The 27,710-nt window shown below is 37.3% G+C and overlaps 5 protein-coding genes across 7 annotated transcripts in view; all 5 read left to right on the top strand.

Annotated features, from left to right (window-relative positions):
• LOC126755231 (mucin-5AC) overlaps positions 1-5,920 on the top strand; it is a 130,931-nt gene extending 125,011 nt beyond the window's left edge. For all 3 annotated transcript variants that reach the window (XM_050467656.1, XM_050467646.1, XM_050467664.1), the window contains 5 exons: positions 2,689-3,483; positions 3,555-3,700; positions 3,936-4,073; positions 4,147-4,931; positions 4,999-5,920. In XM_050467656.1, the coding sequence (XP_050323613.1) occupies positions 2,689-3,483; positions 3,555-3,700; positions 3,936-4,073; positions 4,147-4,931; positions 4,999-5,431 (2,297 nt within the window). In that variant the 3' untranslated portion in view covers positions 5,432-5,920. The remainder of the gene's footprint in view (positions 1-2,688; positions 3,484-3,554; positions 3,701-3,935; positions 4,074-4,146; positions 4,932-4,998) is intronic.
• A 4,426-nt stretch (positions 5,921-10,346) lies between these two features.
• LOC126755415 (probable cytochrome P450 12a4, mitochondrial) lies at positions 10,347-12,881 on the top strand. The gene is made up of 5 exons (XM_050467968.1): positions 10,347-10,481; positions 11,085-11,494; positions 11,560-11,676; positions 11,736-12,186; positions 12,242-12,881. Exons 1-5 carry the CDS (start codon positions 10,383-10,385, stop codon positions 12,827-12,829), a joined length of 1,665 nt encoding a protein of 554 aa, XP_050323925.1. The 5' UTR covers positions 10,347-10,382; the 3' UTR covers positions 12,830-12,881.
• Positions 12,882-14,350: 1,469 nt separating this feature from the next.
• Positions 14,351-16,344, top strand: LOC126755429 (probable cytochrome P450 12a5, mitochondrial). The gene is made up of 5 exons (XM_050467996.1): positions 14,351-14,431; positions 14,583-14,992; positions 15,047-15,163; positions 15,218-15,668; positions 15,733-16,344. Exons 1-5 carry the CDS (start codon positions 14,351-14,353, stop codon positions 16,342-16,344), a joined length of 1,671 nt encoding a protein of 556 aa, XP_050323953.1.
• Positions 16,345-17,746: 1,402 nt separating this feature from the next.
• Positions 17,747-21,792, top strand: LOC126755404 (probable cytochrome P450 12a5, mitochondrial). Its single transcript, XM_050467957.1, has 5 exons — positions 17,747-18,003; positions 19,846-20,234; positions 20,290-20,406; positions 20,465-20,915; positions 20,992-21,792. The coding sequence occupies exons 1-5, from the start codon at positions 17,842-17,844 to the stop codon at positions 21,604-21,606; spliced, it is 1,734 nt and encodes a 577-aa protein (XP_050323914.1). The 5' UTR covers positions 17,747-17,841; the 3' UTR covers positions 21,607-21,792.
• A 1,727-nt stretch (positions 21,793-23,519) lies between these two features.
• LOC126755423 (probable cytochrome P450 12a4, mitochondrial) lies at positions 23,520-26,649 on the top strand. The gene is made up of 5 exons (XM_050467981.1): positions 23,520-23,634; positions 23,816-24,213; positions 25,333-25,449; positions 25,513-25,963; positions 26,020-26,649. The coding sequence occupies exons 1-5, from the start codon at positions 23,551-23,553 to the stop codon at positions 26,632-26,634; spliced, it is 1,665 nt and encodes a 554-aa protein (XP_050323938.1). The 5' UTR covers positions 23,520-23,550; the 3' UTR covers positions 26,635-26,649.
• Positions 26,650-27,710: the final 1,061 nt, after the last annotated feature.

The following is a 27,710-nucleotide window of genomic DNA, read 5'->3' as shown; positions in this document are numbered from 1 at the left end:
TTGAAATTTTGGTCTTAGACCCAAATTGCGGCCGCAATGGTGAACATCGGAGAAGACTTTTTTTCGTGTAATTTCAACAATTTATTTAACTATTATACAACCAATAAATTACAGATTAGTTAATTCCAACATTAACAAAAATTTCTTGAGAATCAGTGATTTTTCGGACGGTCACACTGAGACGATCCCTTAACACTGGTATACCTTGTTTAGGGTATAAGGAAAGTAGGTCGCGAAACTTAACTGGTAGACGTCACAAAAGAATAAACATAAACACACAAATGTCATTCTGTTTCAGAAGACGACAATAAATGATATAAAATTTCATAAACATTGGTCATGCCCATTGAATAACCAGCTAACAAAGAAAATTATATAATACCAGCTTCACAAAGGCTTGAGAAACTTAGCGCTTGCGGATTATAGCTAACAAAATTCTGTTAGCACATTTCAGCTACTTGCAAATTAGATTCATTTATAGTTTTAATAGTGTGTAATTGTGTGTGTAATATGTAAGTATATAGATGTATGAAACAATTTATTCGCGCCATTCAGCAACTTTTGTGTGGTGATTTGGTTATTAGTTCACTGTTATGAATGCGAAATTTTAATGCTGATGATTCTTCACAAATTATTTAGAAATACCTCCCGAGTTTTAATTATATAGGTCATTTAAATAATGGAGTGAGAAAAGTTGTTTATCTTTTTTTTCAAATTATAACTATAAATTATGGTTAAAGTGACATTATTATTTACTATAAATGATTATAAAATGACTTCTGGTGCATAAAAGCTGGTCATCCTACTAACAGTTTTCTTTTATTAGACATTCTTTACTTTCAGAAAAATAATATTTCTTATTTATCCACAAAAATCGGTTCCCTTGCCTATCCACTTTAGGAAAAAGAAATTATATTATTATAATCCATTTCAAGATTTCCTATTTTTTTTAAAGAAAACACACAGAAACTTTAAATTTAATGGCAAATGTTTATTATCATTCGAAGAACATTTTTTGGCATTTATTTTTTGAAGATTATCTCTTTCAAATATTGAACGCGGCTACGTCTCAAATGGTCCATCCCTTGAGTCCAATTTTCGATGACTCGTTCGAGCATTTCGACAGCTAAATGGTGAATGACACGCGTGATGTTTTGCTCCAAGGCCTGAATCGAAGCGGAATTGTCCGTATATACTTTAGACTTTACATATCCACACAAGAAAGAGTTTAACGATGTAATATAACACGATCTTGGTGGCCAATCGACTAGCCCAAAATGTGAAATTATCTATTCACCGAAGTGTTCTTTCAATAAATCCATTGATTGATGCGATATGTGGGAAGTGGCACCGTCTTGTTGTAACCAAATTTCTTCCAGATTACGAGTTGGAATTTTAGACATCACAGTCGGTTATCATGGCGCGATAGCAGTCGCCATGATAACCGCCATCATTTGAAGAAATATGGACTGCTGATTCCACTGGCCCACAAACCACACCAAACCGTTTTTTTCTGAATGAAAGGGCAGCTCTTAAATCTCTTCAGGTTGCTCTTACCGCTGAACAAAACTTGCCTCGAAAACATCGGAACTTCTTAGAACTTTTCAAGAACCAATAGAGCGAAACAATGTCGCTTAGGAAGATCGAGCGGCTTCAGTTCTTGCAAAAGCTGTATTTTCTAGGCTTTCAATTGAAGATCTCGACGTAAAATGCGCCAAGTCATTCCTTACGTCAGTCTGAGTTGCTGCGAATGACGCCAAATCGACTATCCACGGTCTTCGTTTATACTCTCAGATACGGCGTGCTGGATGTGGCGTATTCTGTCGATATTATCCAATAATGAATGATGGGTCTCAAGATGGAGTTGCGATTGGTACGCGCAGTAGAGCGATGATGTTGACCATAAGTTGAGCGAAGCGCGCGAAACACAATCTTTACAGAACGTGAATTTTTATAATAAAGTTCAACAATTTGTAAACGTTGTTCAGGCGTAAGTCTTTCCATGATAAAATTCTAAACAATACTGAACAAAAATAACATGACGACTTGACACGACTCATGCGTGATCTGGCAGTTGGAAAAAGTACTTATGCTTCAGAATTTTCTACCGAGAACAGTAAATGACTGTTTCAAATTAGACGAGAGGAATTAGTAGTCAAATGTATGTGTCGAGTTCCGATTTCTGGAATAAAAGAACAGTTTTTCAGCGAACGAAAAAATCCTTATGTACCATAAGTCTGATAGGTTAAAGATGATGGGTCAAATCGATTTCTTTTTATATTTAGATAACACAAAACTAATTTGCTAATCTTGACGACTTATATTTTCTGTAACCTTTCGGCTCATAAGTCTTCCGATATACTGTAAAAGAATATTTTTGCGTTGAGTCCAAAATTGTATCAGCAGAATGAAGCAGGCTTTTCAAGACTCGCTTGTTGCAAAGTCGAAATTTCATATTTAATTATGATTTATAATACATTAACTATAGCTATATTCTAGGTTTTCTTTTTCTAAAAACATTGGAGAGGTAATCTGCTTACAATTAAATTGCTATTACTTCCTCTTCTTCGAAAACGCCTTTGCATCCTGTACTATACTTTCATATATGATTTTAAGTATCGAAAACCAAATAATATAATTATTTTACTTACCAACATCACGTTCTGCTCCTCAACCATTTGTTTGCAGGCGAAATTCGCTCATCGATTGCACCGCGCAAACCAGAGCGTACGGCCAGCATGCGGGAGCGTGAAGCACAATTGGAATTGGCACGTAAACGACATGCCGGGACGCGCAATGAAAACGCCGATACTATCTCGATTTGCTCGTCAAATGGCGATAATGTATCGTACGAAAATAACAGCAACAACAGCAATAACAATCACGCATACACTTCAACCAATCCCAATGGTGCAACCGTCGCCAACACTAACAACAACAACAAGCGAAACACAAACGCAAACAACTCCACTCAAGCAATGAGTCCACAACTTTCGCCAGCTGATAGAGCTGTCACGCCCACAACAACAATAACCGCAGTGGGTGATGGCAAACCACCGATCGGCAGCCGTACGAGTACCTTCGAACGTCGCAAAAGCGACCCAAAAATTGCAATCGCCAATAAATTGGAAATTTTCGAAAATCGCACAGCTGGCAACACCAGCAGCAGCGCGGCGTCCACTGTCAGTCACAATGAAGTGCGTCCGACCAGTTTGAAGGATTCGGTGCGTAAAATTAACAGCACGATTGACAGTTACTTGAAGGACAAACGCGATTATGAGAATATGTATGAAATGGTGAAGAGTCCCTCGTCGCCACCGCTGCCGCCGACACGTTCCGTGGATTTGAACGCCGGCCAGCGTGTGTTGCCGCCACGCCGTAACAATAACAACAACAATATATATTCGGACACCATGTCGGTGGCGAGTTACACGCGCAGCGAGTATGGACCGGGACGCAATTACGGTCTGAACAATAGTTTAGGTGAGTTGTAGGGCTTTGGTATGATTTTGTTTTTGTTAAACTGTTATCTTTACATTGCTTTTTTCTTAAAGCCAACATTCCACGCATCATATCCGCTTCCTATTGTGGCAGTGAAGCCGGTGAATTCGAGATTTATGCGCCGTACAGTTATTACGGCAGCGAAGCAGGCGGTGATGTAGCTACAGACATCAATGACAGCGTATGGGGCATACCATCGGTAAGTGGATTCTCATTTTCCGGGCTTGAAATTTTTACAAAATAGGGCAATCCCAATTGATTTTCAATGGTTCTTTCCTGAAGTTCTAAGGAAAGTTTCAGTCTAAACAGATTCGAAAAAATATATGATCTCTTATCCTTATGCCTGGCGCCTCTCTTTTTCGAGAAATCAAGATACCCCTTCTACAAAGCCTTATTAATTCGAATACATACTTACCCTGTAATTCTTCTTCAAGGCCATCAAAAATCGTGCAAAGGCTACAAATCGTTTGCGAATGCGCAAAGGACGCAGCGTCGTGCACAAAACCATCGAGGACAACTACACCGCCGTAGTTGTAGCCAACCATGAGGCCTTGGCGCAGGTGCTTGATCAGGTGAGTAACTTACCTGTCAAACTTTACGATCATTCCTCACACAAACCCTTTTCTCGACTCCCTGCACGTTCAGCTCCAACAAACACCTGTCATACCGGCTGCGCTCCGACCTCTAGCCAATGCCATTAATTTACGGTTCGAAGATTTCACCATATTGGATGGTGCACAAGCATTCGTGGTCGGCAAGAAAGCATTCCATGCGGCGCTCTGGACCACAGCACCCGTCACATTGGCGCTCTCGGCCGACTGCAATCAACTCTCCGGTGTGGGTGGCGAATTGAATCAACTGTCGGGTGGCGTCAGCGGTGTACTCAATCCCATAACGGAATTTTGCGACATAGTGCCCAGCTATCACTTGCCGCTCATGCCGTCAACGGCAGTGACTTTACTGCAGGCCACAATATCGGTACTGCCGCGCTTGCAATTGGACACGCTGCAGTCGATCGGCGCCATATTGAAGGGCAAATCACATGTGCTCGACAAGAGCAACTTCAATTTCCGCGGCTCCATACCGAACTTGGCCGCTGCCGGCCTAAAGGACAGCGCCGGCGTGAACGCACTGCGCAATGTGATGTCCGTGCAGAATTTGAGCACACTCAATGAGGAGTCTTCGCTCGAAAAGTGCGGTGGTGCGTCGCTGGAGTCGGCGGCAGATAATACCGCCACAGCGGCGGGCATGCCGGCCTTTGACGATGTCATGACACGTGAAGTGGCTTTCATAATGCTGCAACTGGTGAACGGCATGAAGAATCTGCAAGCAAAGGCGATCGAGGAGATGCCGCTGAGCTTGTCCAATGTCGTGCTGTCGAAGGATGTGGAGAACAAGGATGCGCAGGCACGTCTCTGCGTGTTGCAAGGGTGAGTGCTGTTGGGGAACTTGCCAAAACTCGTACAAATATATTTATATTATTTTACATATTTACAGCAACAACAATGATGAGGACGAACCCATGGGCACACTCTGCAAATGCGCACACATCGCGCTCACCGAACTGTTGCCGCCCACCAAGATCACGCCCATCCTAGCCGACATACTCTTGCAAGAGCGCGCCGAATCGTTATCGAAATCGAAATCCGTCTTGGAATTTGTGCTCTGGGGTCCATCCGATGTTGTGCTCTCCGGCTCTACGAAAGAGCGCGAACTGGCGCTGCAACGTTGGTTGGATTTGGAGCGCGCCACCGTGTTGCATGGTTTAGTGCGCACGCGTGTCGAACTCACCGTCTATGATGAATGTCATTTGATGTTTTTGGTGCGTTCGACGGCGAAAATGATGAACGATGCGGCGAAAATCGTCTGCAGCTATCAAAAACCGACGACGGAACTGTCGCAGTCGCAGCAGCGGCAACAAGCCGAATAGTGTTTCGAAAGATGGGTATGTAAATATATAATTTTTTAGCTGAAGTGGTTGTTGTAGTGTGAGTTAGTTTAAAAAAATATAGATTTAAGCAAAATGTTTCACGAAAAATGTGTATGAAAATAGAACAACAAAAATTCGAAATTCTTAATTCGAGTCGAAAAATGTGTATGAAAATAAAACAACAAAAATTCGAAATTATTTAAATCGCAGTTCGAAAATGTTTATATACATGTGTATAAACATATGTACATGTATATGTGTATGTAACAATGTTAAAATATGTTTGCAACATTTTATTGCAACTATTTTGTCCAAATTTAGCCTTAAATAAATTTTGCCTCTGGAAAAGAACTTTCGAAAATTTTTTCTTCTGAACTGAAAGTCTCGATATTATTTCAAATAATTTTTTTCTCAACATAATTTGTAAAAATTTTAAGTAAATTAAAATTTCTTTAATTTTTTTTTTAATAATATCAGTTCTAATTATTTCGATGTCAGTGTAATTTCTTTAGAAAATATTTTGTATTTATTTTATTTTTAGAATTTAAATTTCAAAAATTACAAAAAAAATTCAGTGGCAATTTTTTGCTTTTAAGCTCTTGCCGAGTGTAAATTTCTATAAAATATTAACAAAAATAAGAAAATTGTTTTCTTGCTTCGACGATTTGAAGTAGAATTTCGTATTCTGCTCTTTAGCCGTAAACGTTTTCAAAAAATACACATTTAAATCTATCAATAACTTAATACTTTTCGAAAGTAAAATTTGTTGTTGTATACATACACATACATATGTACATTCGCTACACTGCAAAAACAACAAAAAAAAAACAAATTTAGAAGTCTTTCGCTTATGTAAAGTGCCAAATTTATTAAAATATTGCAAAAAGAATCAAATGCACAAAAAAAACACATAAGTAAAAATTGTAAAAAATTAAAGAAAAAATTTAAAAGTTAACATATTTACATGTGCTCTCTACTTTCCAAGCCTTAATGTTATCTTAACAATTAAATATGATAAAAGTGATCGCACAAGGCAACTTTAAATGAAAACAACATAAATCGATGTACGAAAATTTTCATCACGCAAACTTATCTGCCTTATTTATTAAAATTTACTAGCAAAAATATGTTGAAATTGTAAAAATTTATAAAAAATACCAATAATGAAGAAAACATGATTTCGCACAATTTTTGTGAAAATATATATTTAAGCTTATTTCGTGTACATTTTTTCCAACATGTATTTTTTCTTGTTTATTATTTGAAAATTTTATTTTTTTCTATAAATCAATTATTTCGTAATCGTATAAAATTTGTTTAATTTCTGTTCAATTCGCAAAGTGTATACTTATTTATGAACGTCTTAAGCGAAGAAATAAATTACAATAAAAAAATACAAACATACTTAAATATATAATACATAAAAAAATTGTAATTGATAAAAATCTTTTGTATCGTTAAATTTTGTATGCAATAAGTTGGTGTTTGAAATATCATAAATTTAAATTTATATAAATCTATATATGTATATGTTATTATAAATATTAAATATATTGTATAACAGTTTACTGAATAAATGAATATTTATGAATTTGATATAAAAAATAAAAATTATTGCCGTTTCATTTTTGAGTTAGCAGCACTAAATATTACTAAGTCATTTCCACGACAGTCTTATTAATTTTTTTCATCCAGTCAAAGGCTGTCAACTCGGCAGTATTCTGCCGCAACAACTAAGTTGAGTAAGTAATCACATACACCCGCTGCTATACCAACATCCGGTGCCTAAAAGTATGCAGCACTAGCAGCGGCAAAGTGTATTCGCCATTTCTAAACAGCTCACTCACCCTGTGCCGCAAACGCAGCAACTGCCTGCTATTCTGGCTGTTTTGCGCGCCTGGTAGAAAAGCCGGTGTTGAGCAAAACGACGAAGCCCACTCGAACTCGCAACACACGCACGCAAGCAGCTTACACGCGGAAAAATTATGTTATGACCCACTATTTTTATAACGTTTGACATTTTTGCTATTTTTTGTTATTAAAAAATACAAAGTAAATTAAATTTTATTGAAAAATATTTATTTTTTTTTTGTTTAACAAATTGTTTATTTAAATTAACTTAGTTACATTATAATGTATTATATATAAATATTATTTAATACATGCTTTGAGTGAATATTATATGAATGTATGAAAGATCATAGAAATTTATTATAACTAATATTCTCATTTTTATACTCTTGCGACATGTTACTACAGAGTATAATAGTTTTGTTCACCTAACGGATCCGCTAAAACTAATCGAGATATGTAGATATGTGTATATACATATGTATAAATATCAGAACGGCGAGACGAGTTGAAATCCGGGTGACTGTGACGACAATAGCCAAATTCGATTAGAGCAATTCTCATAAGAACTATTACCGACAGTGTGAAAAGGGATGAAATCGGATATTAAGCATAGTACTATTAAAAACGCGAAAAAATAACTAAAAATAAATATGGCAATTAATATAACCGGATGAAACTCGCACGAATATTGCCTTTGAAGTACGCCTAGTTGCCGAATATGTGGACCCCAGTATCTTTAGTTGACTTTTGAACGAAAATATCGTTCAATCTGAGAGATATATAATTAAAATTTGTAGAGAATCCTTTCCCAATAATAGTAACTCTGTGTATCAAAAATGAATTTGAATCAGTCAATACTTCCCTGAGCCCCCAAATACCTAATATAAAGATTTTCGAACATCCAGATGATTTCATACCACATATATCGGCCAATGTGTGTGTTATATTAACTGAGAGAGCTTGTTTTTCTTATAACGGTGCAACTTGTCCTAGACCACAAATAACTAACAAACCTTATGTACCTGAAAGTATTACACACTTTAATCCATGCAACAAATGCAAAACAAACTGGAAAATTTAAAATCCCAAACTTAGCCCTCTTTCAACTTTTTATAATTAATAATTTATAAATGTTTTTTAATGATTTTATTTCAATTATTGTGTATATATCTAAAATTTGAACAAAAACTTTGTTATTTTATGGCATTAAAAAACCTTTATAAAAATGAATTGAGCTCCCCTATGTTTATCATATATTCTTTAACATATATATTATAAAGTATTCAAACATTATTTCATACACATTTTTCTGACGATATTTGTTTATCGAGAAGCTTGTTTTTCTTATAACGGTGCAACTTGTCCTAGACCACAAATAACTAACAAACCTTATGTACCTGAAAGTATTACCCTGGCTTTAATCCATGCAAGTTGCAACAGTATGGAATGTTCGGTTATGCCCAAACTTAGCCCTTCGATCCTTATGTGTAAGTAAGTATATACCCATCTAAAAACTTACCATATTCCAATATTTAAACAACATAGTATTTTTTTTATTTTGTTTTATTTAGTAGAAAACTGAGTTTCAATATATTCTAGTTAATATATTTTGGGTAGTCGAAAAAGTCTTTTCGTATTTATAATCAAACTTCAATTTTTTTGTTTATATTTATACAAATAAATAAGTAACAATATATACCATTCAGGTCGACCACTTTTTGCCATTTTTCCGAAAGTTTAAAACTTTCATCAGTGTTAATCGAAATTTCCAGAACGGAAGCGAGCGAACCATTGTTGTGCTACACGAACTGATACAGCATAGTCTCCGTAAACTTCTCAAATTTCATTGGTGGCTTGCGTGGCTTTTTCCCCTTTTTTATAGACAAATTTCAAAATATAGCGAATTTCTTCATTATTTTCACTCATTTTTGAACAGAGCTTAATTTTTTTCGGTTAAATAAAGCTTAAAATCTCACCTTTTTTCGACTTCCCACATTTATTTTGACGTTCCTCTATTTTATATACAAAAATTTCTAAAACGATAGCTCTTTCAAGTTCTTAAACATTCAAAATAATCCCAAAATACTTACTTGAAACCCTAAATTTGATATGTGAGCTTGGTACTAAGATTTAATGTTTTAGAACTCACTGAGGATTTGGCAGGATTCCTTAACATTCTAAGTTCAAAAAACTGTCATCCATATAAAAAGTCCTATGTTTTTTTGAAAACCTTTTGAATATATTTATTTATGGTCATCTTAGCTTAAGTTTAAGTTGAAACTAATATTTTTTTAAACATCAAATTATAAAGTATTTCAAAAGATGTAAAAGCGAGAAGCAGAGTAAACAAAATTATTCAAAATATAATTGGAAAGTCGGAATTGTTTTCAAACACACTAAACACACCATATTTTTAATAACAAAAAATGATCTGTCGACTTAAGAATCGTTAAAACTACTCACCAATGTATACAATGGACACTAAAAATGATGCAGAATCCAAACCAAAGCCAAGGTAAATGAAAAGTCAATGCGTTGGGTCGTTTCTTTGCATCACTCTGTCATGAATTACCATCAAACCAGGATACCAAACGGTCTATTTACAATACTAACTACTTGTATATAGTATGTTCAATTTAAGGTAGCTACATGAAACAATTTGACACAGGCTGCTGATTTTGTAGGCAGGCAATTCAATGAATTTTCCCAGTTTACTAGATTTGCACCGAATTTTAGATGAAAAGTAAAGCAAAGAGCAAAGATATCAATCAGAAATTGGACTATTCATAGGCGTATGACAACATTATGTCAGAAAAATGTAACGATTCTGGTTCTTTTCGGTTCACCCTGGTACGTGTGTTCTTTTTTAACTCGTCCACGCCTGTATCATAAAAATGTATATATACATACTTTCTTGTTTTTCTTTCGAAAGAGCGCGAAGAAAGATTTTTTGCCGATTATCGTTAAATTAAGAAGCTGGACCGTTTACATTTAATTTTGTAAGAAAGCAAAGATTTGGTAAAAGCTCCAACAGGAATTGCAATCAGTTTGCATTCGCTTGCAGCAGCAACCGGACACAGACGTATAAGCAGCAATAATGTTCGTAGGCCGAAGACGCGAGTGGATATCAATATTTAAGTGTAACGGTGCGCCAAAACACAACACGGCTGTAAAACGTCTGCTGAGCAAACAACCGGTAACTATACGAACAGCAAAAAAATAAAAACGAATTAAAAAATATCATCTGTGCTACTGCTGTTATTCATGGCAGAGTCTTTAGTTGCAGTAGTAATTTATATACATATGTATGTGACCTGGTCTACGAAAATGGAGCTAACGTGCGAAAACTAGTTTTCTGGGAAAAGCTGTTAAAAATAATCGTCAGTTTCTCGTTATCTCATTAATTGTTCTCCTTTTTTTTGACACCTAAGCCCCCTTTCCGTAGACCAGGTCACATATAGTGATTTCGATAGGCCGTTTAGATAGAGTATTGATCTTCAGATGGTCGTTTCAAGTTCCCAAGTTTCTTTCTATAATATCGGCTTCTTAATTTTGAAGTCAAATTTGTTTCGGCAAAAGGTGTGCCGCAATTTTGTATTAACAAGTAAATATAGAAATACATATACTCGTATTTATAAGATCTGCTAGCTGCAAGAGTACATGAGCACTTTATTTTGCCTTTATTTATGGTGAACAAATTCTGATAATGCGGCGCTTGGGTGAATAACCGCCAAAGAAGAAACAAAAATAAAATAAAATATCTCAAAAAATAAGCGATAAATTCAATATTTTATTGCAGACATGTTTTGGGCAACAAACAACCACCACAATGAAAGCGAATAATCAGGCAGCACTTAACAATGAGAGTAAAGAGTCACACCCAGAATGGCAGCAGGCGCGTCCCTTCAAGGAAATTCACCGTGTGAACCCTTACACACTTTTCTTTAAATTTCTGCCCGGCGGACGATACTACAACCTGGATGCCGCACAAATGTTCAAGGCGATGTTTGCCGAGCATGGGGATATTTACTTCATGCCTGGCATGTTGGGACGACCCGATATAGTACTGACGCAGAATCCCGATGATTTTGAGCAAATCTTTCGCAACGAAGGCGCCTGGCCGAACAGACCGAGCTCATTATGTTTGGACTACCATCGCAGCGAGTTGCGCGCAGATTTCTATCAGGATGTTGAGGGCCTTATATCAACGTGAGTTAATATATTGTAAACTGTACGTTTTTTCTGTAAAAAAAGAGTATTCTAAAACATTATAGTTACGGCGAGAAATGGGCCTCGTTTCGTTCAGCTGTCAATCCGATACTTATGCAGCCCAAAAATATCAATATTTATTTCGATAAGATGGCACAAGTCAATCAGGAATTTGTGGAGAGGTTAGCTCATATTCAAAGCAAAAACAATTCATTGCTGTAAATTACGAAAATCATTTTAGAATCCGCACCATACGTGATCCTCAAACACTAGAAATGCCCGACGACTTTGATAAATGGCTGCAACGTTTTACTCTCGAATCAGTTTCCATCGTCGCATTGGACCGCCAGCTAGGTCTGTTGTGTGAGAATAGCGCGGTGTCGCCCGAAGTGTGGACACTGTTTCGGAGCATGTCTGATTTCTTCACAATTCCCTTCGATTTGGATTTCAAGCCATCACCGTGGCGTTACATTGCCACACCAAAGTTCAAGAAACTCATGCGTTCACTGGATAATATACAAAATATAACACTGAAATACATCAATGCTGCCATGGAGCGTCTAGCGGAGGAGCAGCGTAGAGGCAACGTAAGACCGGAGCAGGAGCAGAGTGTGTTGGAGAAATTACTGCGGATCGATAAGAAAATTGCCACAGTTATGGCAATGGATATGCTCATGGCCGGTGTCGATACGGTACGTTCGAAAGCGTAACCTTATGATATTTAAACAACCATTTCTTATTTTACAGACCACCACAGTCTTCATTGGTATTTTACTCGCTTTGGCTGAGAATCCTGAGAAGCAACAATTGCTACGTGAGGAAGTTATGCGCGTGTTGCCGCAGCGGGATGGCAAATTTGCCGCTGACGCTCTGAGCCACATACCTTATCTGCGTGCTTGTATCAAAGAAGCGCTGCGTATGTACCCATTAGGTACCGGCAATATACGTGTTACACCAAAAGACATCGTATTAAGCGGATATCAAGTGCCAAAAAATACTTGGGTTAGTGTGGTAGCGGCCAGTTTACTTATGGATGACCGTTATTATCCACGCTCGAAGGAGTACTTGCCGGAACGTTGGTTACGTTCGGCGGAAAATGGTGAAGGTGCTGTACCTCTTAAACCGATTAACCCCTTCATCTACATGCCTTTCGGTTTCGGTCCCAGAATGTGTGTTGGTCGAAGAATTAGTGATTTGGAACTGGAATTGGGTATTGCGCGGTTCGTTAGAAACTTTCACATAGAATTTAATTATCCAACCGGAGATGTTTTCCGTACTGCGATGATCAATTTGCCCAACAAACCACTCAAGTTTAAATTCACCGACATTGAATAGTGTCCAAGCGACATGTTAGCAAAAAATTAAATAAAGCAATGCAATCTTTAAAAATAAATCTGAAATTTTATTGAGAAGTTTATGATCTGTGTGTAGATGTTATTTCAGAGAGTTTAATTGCTGTTGGCTTTAAGACTAAAAAAATGCTTAGAATTCGGTGGAAACTTTGAGAATATCTTACGTCTTGGATAAGCTGTGTCAATGCGTGTTTTAACTGAAAATCACTGCAGACAATTTGGAAAAGGTGGTCTCAAGTGTTAAATAACATCATTACTTTTCAACATTTTTCAGAAATGTAAGCTTGAGCTAAATTTGGAAAAAAATATGACAAAACTGAGAACATTTAGACAAACTACGGATGGAAAACTATCAATATTTCAATTAAATGAATTATTATTTCTGGATTCTTAAACATAAAAAAATGTAGAAAACGAAAGAGCTGTGAAACTTATTACAAAATTTCAATTAGCATCTCTTGTCTGGAGTAGGAAGGCAATGGGAAGCATTTTTTGAGCATTAACTATGGAGAACTAGAACGGTTATAAGCGAATTTACAACAGCAGGCTGTTTTCTGCTTTGGGGGTGTTTTTTACGTGGCGGGTCAAAAGCCCTGGGAGATATGTTTCGCCTTCTCACTTTATCTTGACTTCAAATGGACGTTTTTTGGCTACCCAGAGGATGCTTGGTCTAAGACCGGGAGTCGTGAGCTCCCAAGTTAATAGCGCTCCGATACCTTTCCTACGTGAACTTCTACGCATAGCTCCTCCTGCTCCTAACGAAAATTGCTTTGGTGAAAAAATTAATAAAAATCTGCTTTCGAACTCACCTCTCTGACAGATAACATTAATTTTTGTAAAATATTTATTACTTCAGTAAGAAATATGGTCAAGACTCCGTCAACAATTTGGCCATCAGACCATTTTAAGAAATGTTGCTATACAACTAGGGTATAGTTGGTAAAAAGTCTTTATTTCTCTGAGACAAAAGCTTCGTCACTTTACGCTACCTTCTTCTGAATTATCAAGAACTCGACTGTACTATAATCAGAAATAAAGAGCGTTCGTAAATCTGGTGATGTAAAGATATCGAGTATAGACTCAAATGTTATGCGGACGAATATTTTTACATTTTGCCACAGGATTTGCCTAACTTGTGAAACACGGGTTTATCATATAAAAGTAAATATTACTTTTAGCAATGTTGAGAAGACACTTCAACTCACTTAGACTGGAGTCTGTATGGCTATAATTACACACATCTTATGTTAAAAAGTGTTGGTATGGGTAGCCATAAAAGTAAGTGAGTACCAAAATATCTGCATCGAATATTATCAAAATATACTTTAATATACATATGTACATACACGAACACATATATTGCGTGTGTGTTCAGGAGATTTGCATTTCTTATTCTTGTAGACCTGCTATGGCTTATATGCAAGAGCTACAATGCAAAGACTAAAGCATTTCAGTTCATGTTACGCAGTGATTGTGCCAAGTTTATTGAAGTTTACTTCCAAAAATGTTTTTAGCAAATATTCGAAGGAAAGGAGGCTTTGTGATAAAGAAAGCTTCGGTTATACGCTTGTTTGTGACAGAACAGGTAAATTATAAGCTTAATAGTATAATGGGATTTTTGAATAAATATGTAGCTTACTTAAAACAAGAAAAAACATTAACTTCGATTGAACCGAAGAAACATTTTGTCAGTTCCCTTAAACACGTACTTGAATCAATTTAATTTTATTTCACAGAAATCGCTGCATCAACAACATGTCAACACCATCGCTTTGGCAAATTCACAGACAGCTACGCCCGAACAACCCGACCCCAATTTAGATTGGCAAAGAGCACGTCCATTCAGCGAGCTACCTCGCGTTGGTGCGCTTAGATTGATACGTAAATTTTTACCAGGTGGAGCTTATGCCAAACTAGATTTCCAGGACTTGGTAACGACTATGCGTACCGATTATGGACCTATTTTCATGTTGCCCGCCATGATGGGTCGACCCAATATCGTAGTGACGCACAATCCTGACGATTTTCGAAATATCTTTCGCAATGAAGGTGTTTGGCCCATTAGACCATTTTCGGAAACTATACGTTATCATCGGAATAAATGGCGTGCAGATTTCTTTGCAGGCGTGGAGGGCGCAATCGCAACGTAGGTTTGATTATATGAAATATAAAGGGTTTTACAGAAAAGTCGATTTTACAGGCAAGGTGAACAATGGAACGCCTTTCGTAAAGCCGTTAACCCCTTGCTTATGCAGCCGAAGAATATTGAGATGTATGGCAACAAATTAGCGCAAGTCAATCAAGAATTCGTAGAGCGGTAAGTCGAAGTAGAGATCGTGCCCACTATTTATTGTTGTTTGTGTCTTCACAGAATACGTGCAATACGCAATGCGGAAACCTTAGAAATGCCCGCTGATTTTGAGGAATGCATACAGCGTTGGACCCTGGAATCGGTAGCTGTTGTGGCACTTGACAAGCAGCTCGGTCTACTGCGTGAGGACAGTGAATATTATGCTGACGCTTTGAAACTTATAGTGGCCTTGAATGATTTCATGGCACTTTCCGTAGACTTGGACTATAAACCAACACTGTGGCGTTTTATAGCCACACCGAAATTCAAACGTCTTATGAAAGCAATGGACAATATACAAAGTGTAACATGGAAATATATAAATGAAACAGTTAGAAAGCTTGAAAAGGAAAGCCAACAAGGCATCGAACGATCCGAACATGAGCAAAGTATACTGGAAAGATTACTGAAGACAGATAAGAAAATAGCGACTGTAATGGCTATGGATATGCTGATGGCGGGTGTTGATACGGTAAGAGACAAATTCATTATACTCCAACTAACCAACTCACTAATATCAAATGTCTCGATTGCAGACCTCCAGTTTAGCCGTTGGCGCCCTACTATGTTTGGCTAAAAATCCGGAAAAGCAAGAGATTTTACGCGCTGAGGTGATGCGTGTGTTGCCACAAAAAGACGGCGCTTTTATAGAGGACCCACTGAAACATGCGCCGTATCTGCGCGCTTGCCTCAAGGAATCTTTACGTGTTTACCCTGTGGCGATGGGAAATATGCGTGTACCACAAAATGATCTCGTACTGAGTGGATATCAGGTGCCTAAAAACACGTATGTCAGCATGATTTTCGCGCCAATACAATCGGATGCGCGTTATTACTCACGGCCTTTGGAATTTCTACCGGAACGTTGGCTACGTGCAAACACTGAAGTCGACGAGCCACAGCAGGTTACGGAGGAATGTACACAATCGATAAAGGCGAGTAGTCCTTTCGTGTATTTACCATTCGGTTTTGGTCCAAGAGTGTGCCTTGGTCGCAGAATAAGTGAATTGGAGGTGGGCTTGGGTGTAGCGAGATTGGTTAGGAATTTCAAAATAGAATTTAATTACCCAACCGATAAGGCATTTAAAGGTATGTTAATTAATATGCCAAACATACCGTTAAAATTTAAATTCACCGATATTGAGTAATCATAATATTAGTATATAAATTATTTGAGTCTTAAGTCTATATTATATATAAAATATATGTACTAATCGTAAACAATAAAACGAATAATATTAATCTATAAATAATGAACAGTTGACAATTCGTAATATGTTTTTATAATACTTGTGAGTTTCAAAGACCTCAGGAACCCAATTGATAACGGAATTGCACTGAGGTAAGAATAATTATCAAGACTCCTATCAAATTTAAAGGGTGCGCAATATACTAAGCGGGCTTGTACGCATTGAATATCTCTGAAAAAATAAGATCATATGTTTTTTTGAATCTTTTGACAAATTGATCCTTTGTAAATAACATAGAAGAAACCCACCACCACCTTTATTGACCATAATCTTTCATCACTATAAAGTATAGCGATTTCCGCACGAATATTTACCTTGAGCTGGTCAATGATCTGAGATTTACTAATATAGAGTTTGCTTTTCAAATTACCTCACAAAAGACTCAATGGAGGTCAAATTTGTAAATCAGTGCTATCAAGGTAAAGGCAACCACATTTTGATGTCAGACATGCAGTGGATTTTTGTTGCCGAAACTGTATAGCGTGTTTCGCGTTGTAACATATTGAAACCAGTAAACAAGTCCAAACATTTTTCAAGCATTTGCGGACAGTCCACCTTGAACCTTCTGTATTCAAAAAGTCGCCTCAAATCACTGTTTGGTCATGCAATAGCATTCAGTGGTTCTCGAAGGTATTTTCTGTACTCCAAATATGGCAGTTTTACCCATTGCTGCCGTCAGACAGTGGAGTTAACTCAGCTGAATAACTATTTTCAATGCAAAGCATCATTATTTGGGCGCTTTATTTCGGTGTGAAGCGATTCGTACTGAACTCAGATTTCCAAAACATGTTTAACTCTTTAATTGGTTAATAAATATATACTTGAAAGATTGCGCACTCTTTATTACATTCATCTGATGCAGTGAGAGAGTGAGAGGGAACTTTGGAATTGAGTGCAATGATGAGCTGCAATCGACATGAAACCTTCCTTTATGATTATTGGCTTGCTTATCGCACAAGCGCCCGGTCTCCACTGACCGAGAACACCTCTTTTTTGTTACTCAACACAAACTGCGATATCATCGAAGACATTTGCAGAGTAAAAAGAAAGCTGCCGTCAGCTTAAAAGAGAGAAAGAGAAAATTATTGAAAGTGCTTTTCAACGAATATCATTTTTTTCTTTTCCAAAATTGTTATCTGATTATCGTATATTTTGCACTTTACTTATTTACACAAGAGAGCAAAGTGTAGATTAAATATGTGTGGAGACCGACAACCCCATAAAATTAAATGAATTTGTATCTATACAAACATATGTATATAAAACAGATAATAAATCACAAAATAAAAATAAAAAATTTATTGCAGTATCAGTTTGGTTGATAATGCCTTGTAAAGTGCAAGTTTTTACATATATATTATTTGTATAAATTTGGTTCTATGGGAATGTTTGCAAATGCGAAAAACCAGTTTAGCTGCAGCGGCGCTCGTGTTAAGTTCCAAAAGTTCTAATTCCAAAATGTTTTACGCAAAAATAAATTGTGTTGCGCTCAGCGAATGCGCTGGCCTCACAAAAAGCTTTACGGCGATCAGCAAGCGTTTGCTGGCAACAAAACAGGTGGATACAATTAAAAAAAGTATTACTATTGTTTACATTCGATTGAACTTTATGAGTATACATATGTATATGGACTTGCGTTTATCAAAACCAATAAAAAAAGGTTAAATTGTGCTTCCTGTTTGTTAGAAAAGTGGCATTTTATAGTTCAACGTACAAGGAATACGTGTATAAATCTCGCCACAATTAAACAATACCTTCGTCCATGCTTTATAGTATGTTGAGTACTGAAACTGTATGTTCTTGTGATAATGAAATATTGATGAAAAATTTGTTACCAATTCGAATTATGGCATTTGCTGTCAGTGGTCTGTGTCAGACAAGGCCACCATTCGAGAAAACATTCAACGCAGAGAGAGTCAAAACTACACTTGCTGGCAAGGAAAAGCTGAATCTATCAATTAAATTCCGATATTGTCTTTAAGGGATCAGTAGGGTAATCTTTTTTCAAAAAAAAAATTTTTTTGCATTTTCTGTTCCCTTATATCCTTAGAATTAATGTAGAAATCCACTTTACCATTGGAAGGTTTCGAAAAAAACCCAAAAATAATAATACCGCTCGACGTTCGGAGCGCTCGGAGTGCGCAACTCAAACAAATAAAAGCGCTTTTCTCAAACACACAATTTTTTAAACTGCCGGACATAATTCCGGTCGAACCACTCAACCGATTTGTTTAATTTTTTTTTTTAATGTTCACAAAACGCTTGGCTGTTGTCCATATTAGAATAATAATTTTTTGTAATTTATTGACAACGTTATGACAAAATTTATGTAATAAAAATTGAAAAACATTAAAAAAAAGTTTTTTTATTTATCAACATTTCTTCATGATTCTAATAGGAACGATAACCATTCACGTGCTTTTTAAGAATAAATTGGGTTTTTGTGTTTCAGATGATCCAATCATGAGAAATCGTGACCGCCAGTGAAAAAACGCCTCTCATTCACCCAACCATTTCTGCGACAGATGTCATCAAAAAATTCCGGAAAAATTTTTTTATACACTCCACGATATACCTCATGATATGTGAAAAAAGTTCTATTGTAGAATAAAAATTTCTATGAAAAAAAATGTCAAAAAACAGGCCAGATTACCCTACTGACCCCTTAACTTAATATTCAATTGAGACTTTTGCTTATCAGTAGCGATTTTTACAATGGATAAAAATATCAAAGAAAGAATTTGTCTAAATTTTTTTATTTCTAACCAAATTTCGTGTGTGGTATCGTTGCTAATGTTGGCAAAGGCATACGATTATTCAGTTTTAACAAAAACACACGCCCACGGGTGGTCGAGAGATCGTTGAAGACATGTCTCGTTCTGGGCGACCTTCGACCTCTTCAACTGATGAAAAGACTAAAAAGTGAAGGATATGGTGCTAGAAAATCATTAGGCAAGTTGTGAGAGTTGGAAAGAGAGCTCGACATCTTCCGCGAGTCCATTTTAAATGATTTTGATGGATATTTTGAGTATGAAACGCTGTCTTGCTCCACGCGTCTCGATAAAGCTTAATTTTTTTAAAAGAGGACGATTGTGACCGAATTTAAAGCCAAAAACGCAACGAATTCGATTGATCAATGGTACTTACCAGATTTGGTTTTTAGTCGACCGAAGAGATAAAACAAAATTCGCTGAGGGAGCTGAAGACCATCCCAAAAAGTGCTTATGAAAAGTGTTTCGAGGACCGGGTTGGCATAAGTGTACTGCATCTGGCGGGGATTACTTTGAAGGCGGCAAAATAAATATTTATATGAATAATTAAAAATTTATGCTTTCTATATGTTTTATATCATCTAGCAAAAATATGTAAGCAAACTAATCATTTAGACTATATCAACAGCTAGAGGACCCTGTTTGCCCGGCACAATCCACCATTAGCTTGGAACAGCCGACAGATGCAAGCCTTGAGTGGCAACGAGCACGTCCATACAGCGAATTACCACAAGATAGCGTTTTCAGACTGTTAACTAAGTTTTTACCCGGTGGCCGTTACAAAAATTTAGACTCCAATGCCCTGGAAATGGCAATGAAAGAGGACCATGGTGATATTTTTGTAGTGCCCGCTTTTATGGGTCGACCCAGCACCGTGGTGATACACAATCCAGAAGATTTCGCACGCGTGTTTCGTAATGAGGGCGTGTCGCCGATAAGACCGTTTGCGACATTACGTTATTATCGAAGTAAATTGCAGGCCGATTTCTTTAAGCAGGTCGAAGGGGTGCTAACAACGTAAGTTCGTATTTCATTTGCTTGAAATACTAATTGTTTCGTGATATTTTCACAGACAAGGTGAGCGTTGGAGCACATTCCGCTCGGCCGTCAACCCATTACTAATGCAACCCAAGAATGTGCAAATGTACCTCGGCAAAATGGCGCAAGTGAACCAGGAATTTGTCGAAAGGTAAGCAAGTATTCATTATACTTCGTAGATCTTATTTTCTGAAATTCGCCTTCTACAGAATACGTGCAATACGCGATCGTGACACTCAAGAGATGCCGAACAACTTTGAAGATTATCTGCAGTGTTGGCTGTTGGAGTCTCTCTCCATTGTCACACTGGGGAAACAACTCGGTTTGCTGCGTGAACACAGTGAAAATTACGAGGACGCGCTGAAATTATTGGCCGCCTTAAACACCATATTTACAGTCGGCTTTGACTTGGAGTGGAAACCCTCACTGTGGCGTCGTGTGCGCACACCAAAGTTCAGACGTTTTTTACAGGCGTTAGACGACATGCAAACGGTCACATTGAAATATGTAGACGAAGCAATCGCCAATCTGGAGGCCGAAAAGAAACTGGGTATCATGAGGCCGGAGAATGAAATGAGCGCATTTGAGAGACTACTGAAGATCGACAAGAAAATAGCGACAGTGATGTGCTTAGATCTATTCCTAGCAGGCATTAATACGGTAAAAATTATACAATATTATTAATAAGACATATTTTCTACAAATATTATAAGTTTTTTATTAAATTATATCGCAGACCACCTCTTTCGCGACAGCGATTTTACTTTGTCTGGCGAAAAATCCCGAAAAGCAACAAATTCTACGGAAGGAATTGATGCGTGTGTTGCCACAGAAAGACGGCGATTTCACAGCCGATGCGTTGAACAACATATCCTATCTGCGCGCCTGCATCAAAGAAGCCATACGTATATATCCTCTGACTGTCAGCATCGTACGCGTGACACAAAGTGATCTGGTTCTCAGTGGTTATAGAGTACCCAAAGGCAGTGTGGTGAATATGGTATTCACATCGTTATTCACGAATGAAAACTACTTTGCACGCCCAAAAGAATATTTACCCGAACGTTGGCTGCGCTCGGGTGCAATAGAAGAAGGCGGAGAGCAGAAGTCAGCCGTAGCGAGTACTCAAGGGTTGCGTCCGAGTAATCCTTTTGTATATTTACCGTTCGGTTTTGGTCCGAGGGTTTGTTTAGGCCGCAGAGTAAGTGAGTTGGAAATAGAATTGGGTATTGCCAGATTGGTTAGAAATTTCCAAATTGAGTTTAATCATCCAATCGATAAGCCATTTAAAAGTATGTTTGTTAATATGCCAAATATACCGTTAAAATTTAAATTTTCGGATATTGAATAGATTCTATAAACAATATTTTGTTATTTTATACAAAAAAAAAAATGCTTTAACGTAGAAAATTTTGTAAAAAGGTGGTTTTAAGAGATTTATATTAGAGACTAAAGCTGATTTTTTTAACTTAACTGTAAATGTTGAAGAAATTTTTACATACTGCTATTTGCTTTTACTTTAACGAAGATCTATTTTCATACACAATAATGTTTTATTGATCAAATAAATATGAAAAAAAAAAATGGAAAAAAATGTTGAGTTTTTAAAGGGTCTGACTTTGCAAATAAATCCTCTAAGGCAATTGAGTTGTTGGTAAAGTTATCTACGAATGCCTAGAAGATGCCATTGAAAATTCATGGAGTCACTAGACAGAAAATTGGCAGATGGCTTAGGCGTCTAAGTTGATAATTTTAGGAGATTAAAACGGAACCACAGAAAAACCTCAAGGTTTCACCCTCTCGTAGCAGGGTAAAAAACGACCATTTTCCTTAACTCCACCAATTATTTATTGATTAAAATTTTGTCACTATTTTTCAAATAAGATTAACGAAAGAAAAATGGCTTTTACTTTTTATAAAAATTTCAGTTCTAAAATGTAAATTTCATCATACCCTTGTAGAAACTTTTTTGGGAAGTCGCCCTTTTGTAAAACTCCTTAAATCAATTTTTTTGTTGTTGTAACGGTTATCTAGTCACCGTTAGGGTGATAACGTTCAGATAAGTTGTCATCAAGGTCATCCAACGGTAGGCCCAGGGAACGTGCTGTTTCGACAGAGTCGGATCATATGGAGAGGGGTGTCAGATGTGTAGGGTTAGCTGGGCTTGCAGAATGGTGGTCATGCGGTGACTCGTTGCACGCTGGACAAAACGAAGTTGCGCAAGGGTCACTCTCGAGTCTTGGCAACTCGAGCTTGTCATCTGCAATGGGTGTTTGACTCCAAGTACGCCATTCACTGAGAGGGAGTCGGTGAACACGACAGCCGGTTCTACACAGCGGAATTGACCCGGATTTTATCCGGCCAAGGGCTGTTATTTCGGCGATCTAACCCCGTTTGGATCGGTAAGTGTGGTAGGGAGTCGGTGAAGGTATTTATGGCTCCATTATGAATGGCGGTCAGTGCATGTCTGAAGTTGGTTGCGTCCGAAATCTTGAGGTTGTTGGGGAAGGACCACTTGAACCTCCTAGGAGGTTCCGCTTCAAGCAGGTGACTGCAGTGATGATTTCTATGAAAACGCTCCAGCAGAAACTGCTTGGAAAGAAGTTCACTATGCTTCTTAACTGGGAGCAAATAGGTGTCACTGTGCAGGTATTCGCAAGAAAACATCAAGAATCATCCCATTATAGTCCGGAGTGCAGTGTTCTGGCATGTCTGATGCTTCCTCGTCTGCGTTTCACTGCATCCGGGCATTCATATTGGTGAGGGGTAGTTAAGGACTGGCCGGCCAATTGTCTTGCATGTTGCCAACATCGTTTCTTTGCCTTTTCCCCATGTGCTGCCGGCTAGCGACTTGAGAGTTTTGTTTCAGGTGTGTACTTTGGCAATAGTCGGGGTCGTAGGAGGAGTGAAGAGTTTAGGCTTTCAAGGGTCACACCTAAAATCTTAGGGTTATTGACAGTCCGAATTCCTTAAAATTCACTGTCAATATTAACGGTAAAAATCATCAGAAGTCGTTTATGTTTTTAAACATTTACTTGGTTTGGTTTCGGACGAATATTGAACATGCCTCAGTTTTTATATTTATTTACATATGAAGAAAAGCATATAGTACACACAAGAGTAATATTGTCTTGTAAACAGTATGGTTGCACAGTGGGTTAAGTTTTTTTTTTCAAACAAAAAATATTTAAGAGAATTTGAGTTTTTATAGATATCAACACGAAGAAGCGAAATAAAACTTTAGTCTGTCAAGAACAGTGGTATCGTGTTGTTCATATGAGAAGGTAAACGCAAAATGCGTGCTTACAATCCGAATCGTGTATTGCTCGGCAAACGCGTCATTGGCGCCAACGCAAGTTCTTGGTTGAATATACAAAATGTGAGTATCAAGCACGGCACATTAAGGAAGAAGAAATAAGCTGATATTATATGCTTATATTTAAATATTTTACTCAAAAAAAAAAAAAAAAATATTTGCGTGGTTGAATAAACCCTGCGCTACGAATGAATGCATATGCATTGCGAAATATTTAACACGTGCCGTCTCATTATCACAACAGCTCGCACACAAATGCACCGCCGCCGACGCAATCACACACACGCCTTCAGACAAATCAGCTGATTCGACTACGGAGTGGCAGCAAGCACGTCCCTTCAATCAGTTGCCGAGAGGAAGCGTTTTTAAATTTCTCCGGCAATTGCTGCCCGGTGGCCGATATTACAAATTAGACTCCGCGCAATTGCTGAAGGCAATGCAAGAGGACTATGGCGATATTTATATAATGCCTGGCATGTTCGGCCGACCTGACGCCTTATATACACACAATCCAGCTGACTTCGAACGTGTCTTTCGCAATGAGGGCGTCTGGCCGATAAGACCCAATTCGGTGACACTGCGTTATCATCGTAACAAATTGCGCGCTGATTTCTATGGGGACGTCGAGGGAATACTTGCAACGTAATTATTGAAAATTTAGATAGTAAACAAGTTTGCAGGTTGAGGTGAAAATGGGGTGGTATTTAATTTGGTAAAATTATATAAAAGAGTAATAATTAGTAGACCAATATAATTAAGAAGAGTAAAAAGTAGACAAAGTCTACCATATTTCCTGTCATTTTTGGTATTTTGGAAATACATACATATGTACATATGTGATCTTAATAGTTATGTGAGAGCTCTTATAGCGCTTTTAAGCTCTCCTCCACATTTTGCCACGTAGTTTTTAATACCCAGAAGACCCTCCTTAAACTTATACATATATAAATGATCAGCGCGATGAACTAAATCGTCCGACTAATGGTTTGTATATCAAACTAATCGAAAAGCGAAAACTTTTTTATTTGACAAGATACTTATGCGCTATTTGACATGGATTATTGTCCAACAATATCTGAATAAATTATTTAGATCGGATTACTATAGCATAAACATAGATCCCACACAGACCTACCGATCATTATCAAGTTCTTACGGTTTTTTGGACTACCCTTCGGCGCAACCAAAGCTAACGTGTATGGTCGATATAGTCCAATAATCTGTACCACATTTTAGTGAAAAAAATTTAAACAATTAAGATGAGTAAGTAAAGCTTTTCATCTCTGCAGACAATTACTTGAAGCAATACTATCTTCTAGGTTTACTTATAGCACCTTACTAACCCGCATTGACGACGTCTGAAATTTTAAAAATCCCATAACGGACGACGTCCTATATTTAACCCATCTGATAACGGACGATGTGTTCTCTTGATAAGTACTATCATCTATATTCCATAGAGACTGAGTTTAGACCTCACAAAACTGTTCCAGTGAGCTACGTTATGATCATATGCCATTAACTACCTTAGTTTTCCACCTAAAGGTACTATCCTGAGACCAGTCTACCTTCGATTTGACACTGTTTAAAAAAAAAAAAAAACATTCTTTGACCTATTTCGCTAAAGACAAAGCCTTGCAAAAATATATGAAATTACGAAGTAGGTAGTTACTAACTATAAGTAAAACAAAACTAGTACCCTTCTCAAACCCCTAAAGGTGAACTTTTCATACAAATTCGGTACATTCTTCTACTAAACAGCCATGGTGAGCAATGGAGCTCATTTCGAACGGTCGTTAATCCATTGCTAATGCAGCCGAAAAATATTAAAATATATCTCAACAAAATGGCGCAGGTGAACCAAGAATTCGTAGAGAGGTAAGTCTTTTAAGAAGTACTTTCGAATGGCATTTTATATACCTAATATTTTAACTACCGCAGAATCCGCTTGATACGCGATACTAAAACTCTGGAAATGCCCGACGACTTTAAAGAGAACATACAGCATTGGACACTCGAATCGGTGGCTCTGGTGGCACTGGACAAGCAGCTCGGGTTGCTGCGTGAAAATAGTGAAAATTTCGCCGATGCTTCAAAACTTTTTGCAGCGTTAACGGAGTGGATGTATCTTACACTAGATTTAGAATACACACCATCGCTTTGGCGTATTGTGGCAACGCCGAAGTTTAAACGCTTGATGCGAGCTTTGGATGACATACAAGATGTAACATCGAAGTATACCATGGAGGCAATTGCCAAACTAGAAGAGGAGCAACAACGCGGTATCGAGCGTGAAGAGAATGAAAAGAGCATTTTGGAGAAATTGCTGAAAATCGATAGGAAAATCGCCACAGTAATGGCAATGGATCTACTGCTAGGCGGTGTCGATACAGTAAGTTTTAAAATATTCGAAGACTGCAGGAATAAAAATACATTTCTATATTATAGACTACTTCACTCACCGTTGGTGTCCTACTCTGTTTGGCCAAGAATCCCGACAAACAGGAAAAACTACGCGAGGAAGTAAAGCGTATACTACCACAGAAGAATGGTGATTTCGCTGCTGATACGCTAAGTAAAATACCATATTTACGCGCCTGCTTGAAGGAAGCACTACGCATGTACCCAGTGACTATTGGAAATAGCCGTGTGCCACAGAAAGACGTTGTGTTGAGCGGTTATAGAGTACCTAAAGGCACCGTGATTAGCATGATTCACTCAACGCTACTAAAAAGTGAGGAACATTACGCGCGTCCATTGGAATACCTACCCGAACGTTGGCTGCGACCAAGTAGCGAAACTGTTGAGGAACCAGGGTGCGCAGCGATTGAAGACACTAAACAGTGGAAAGCCAGTAGCCCCTTTGCGTTTCTGCCCTTTGGTGTGGGTCCGAGAGCTTGTTTGGGTCGTAGAATTAGTGATTTAGAAATTGAATTGGGTATTGCCAGATTGGTGCGAAATTTCCAAATTGAATTTCATTATCCGACAGATAATGTCTTCAAGAATATGTTAATTAACATGCCAAATGCGCCATTAAAATTTAAGTTCATTGATATTCAGTAGTTGTGAGGTGATTAAATAGAGAACAATATATCTTAAATTTTTTATGAAATTTTTCTTTATGAAATATGTTATAGATCGTTTATGACCTCATTTTGTGTTTATTATTTAAGATGGCAGTTTAACCAAACCTTTAAACGAACTCTTACTTCAACATACCGGAAAATAAATTATTGGAGTGTAATATAGTATAATTGTCTGTTTTAAAATTCTCAGGAGATTTATTTTAATCTTTACATATTTAACGTTTTTTTCTCAAGCCTATTAAAAGGCGATTTTTGAGAATTACAAAAAAAAATTATTTAATTACCCAAAATGTTGGTTGTTTTTAGCATACCAATAGATCCAATCAAATAAACTGGTAGATCATTATATAGAGGAGTATACAAGTATACATTTGTACTCTGCTATGAACAAAAAATAGTAAGACTTTGTTCATAATTTTAAAATTCTTTGTTCTTCAAAAACTATGTCGTCCCCCTTCACCTTTCGGCCTCGGCTTACCTTTGTCACGATATTGGGCCGATTGATCATATTGGTAGTCGGAAAGCATTGTTTCACAGACGTTAACGCGGCGGTGTTTTTCGAAAAAATTGAATGGTCTGGAACCAATCGTGCTGTCCCTTTTCTTAGGTTCAAATTATCTTTCAAAATGGTTTTCACTCATCTTTCCGATATTTTAGCGTTGTCAGTAAGATCTCTGACTGTTATTCGTCGATTCTCAAGCACCAATTCCTATATTTTACTAACAGTTGATGTTGATGGCCGTCCTGAATGTGGTTCATCGTTAACACGTTCTGGATCCTCTTTGAATAATTTATACCAATTAAAAACAATCGCTCGCGACAAAAAACTATTACCGAATACCTTTTCCAACATGTTGAACATTTTGGCAACAGAAACTTGAATCCGCACACAAAATTTAATGGAACTACTTTGTTGAATAATTTCACTCATCCCAAAAATCGCCGAACGCACTTTATGTACTTCAGAAAGACAAGCGTATACTAAACACTAATGATTTTTTTGATATGACATTTGACACAGATGTCACTGACTGTCATACAAACCAAAAAGTC

The sequence above is a fragment of the Bactrocera neohumeralis genome, chromosome 2 (genome assembly GCF_024586455.1).
Source record: "Bactrocera neohumeralis isolate Rockhampton chromosome 2, APGP_CSIRO_Bneo_wtdbg2-racon-allhic-juicebox.fasta_v2, whole genome shotgun sequence".
NCBI lineage: Eukaryota > Metazoa > Arthropoda > Insecta > Diptera > Tephritidae > Bactrocera > Bactrocera neohumeralis.
The sequence above is the reverse complement of the archived record's forward strand: the minus strand, read 5'-3'. Positions and strand labels throughout refer to the sequence as shown.

What these genes read in the sequence shown, in the direction of transcription:
- LOC126755415 (XM_050467968.1), top strand. Translation starts at nt 10,383, where the DNA reads ATGTTCGTAGGCCGAAGACGCGAGTGGATATCAATATTTAAGTGTAAC. An exon ending in GTCTGCTGAGCAAACAACCG is followed by an intron (nt 10,482 to 11,084) that starts GTAACTATACGA and finishes ATTTTATTGCAG; the next exon opens with ACATGTTTTGGGCAACAAAC. An exon ending in AATCAGGAATTTGTGGAGAG is followed by an intron (nt 11,677 to 11,735) that starts GTTAGCTCATAT and finishes AAATCATTTTAG; the next exon opens with AATCCGCACCATACGTGATC.
- LOC126755429 (XM_050467996.1), top strand. Translation starts at nt 14,351, where the DNA reads ATGTTTTTAGCAAATATTCGAAGGAAAGGAGGCTTTGTGATAAAGAAA. An exon ending in GCTTGTTTGTGACAGAACAG is followed by an intron (nt 14,432 to 14,582) that starts GTAAATTATAAG and finishes TTTATTTCACAG; the next exon opens with AAATCGCTGCATCAACAACA. An exon ending in AATCAAGAATTCGTAGAGCG is followed by an intron (nt 15,164 to 15,217) that starts GTAAGTCGAAGT and finishes GTGTCTTCACAG; the next exon opens with AATACGTGCAATACGCAATG.
- LOC126755404 (XM_050467957.1), top strand. Translation starts at nt 17,842, where the DNA reads ATGCGAAAAACCAGTTTAGCTGCAGCGGCGCTCGTGTTAAGTTCCAAA. An exon ending in GTCGAAGGGGTGCTAACAAC is followed by an intron (nt 20,235 to 20,289) that starts GTAAGTTCGTAT and finishes ATATTTTCACAG; the next exon opens with ACAAGGTGAGCGTTGGAGCA. An exon ending in AACCAGGAATTTGTCGAAAG is followed by an intron (nt 20,407 to 20,464) that starts GTAAGCAAGTAT and finishes CGCCTTCTACAG; the next exon opens with AATACGTGCAATACGCGATC.
- LOC126755423 (XM_050467981.1), top strand. Translation starts at nt 23,551, where the DNA reads ATGCGTGCTTACAATCCGAATCGTGTATTGCTCGGCAAACGCGTCATT. An exon ending in CTTGGTTGAATATACAAAAT is followed by an intron (nt 23,635 to 23,815) that starts GTGAGTATCAAG and finishes TTATCACAACAG; the next exon opens with CTCGCACACAAATGCACCGC. An exon ending in GTCGAGGGAATACTTGCAAC is followed by an intron (nt 24,214 to 25,332) that starts GTAATTATTGAA and finishes TCTACTAAACAG; the next exon opens with CCATGGTGAGCAATGGAGCT.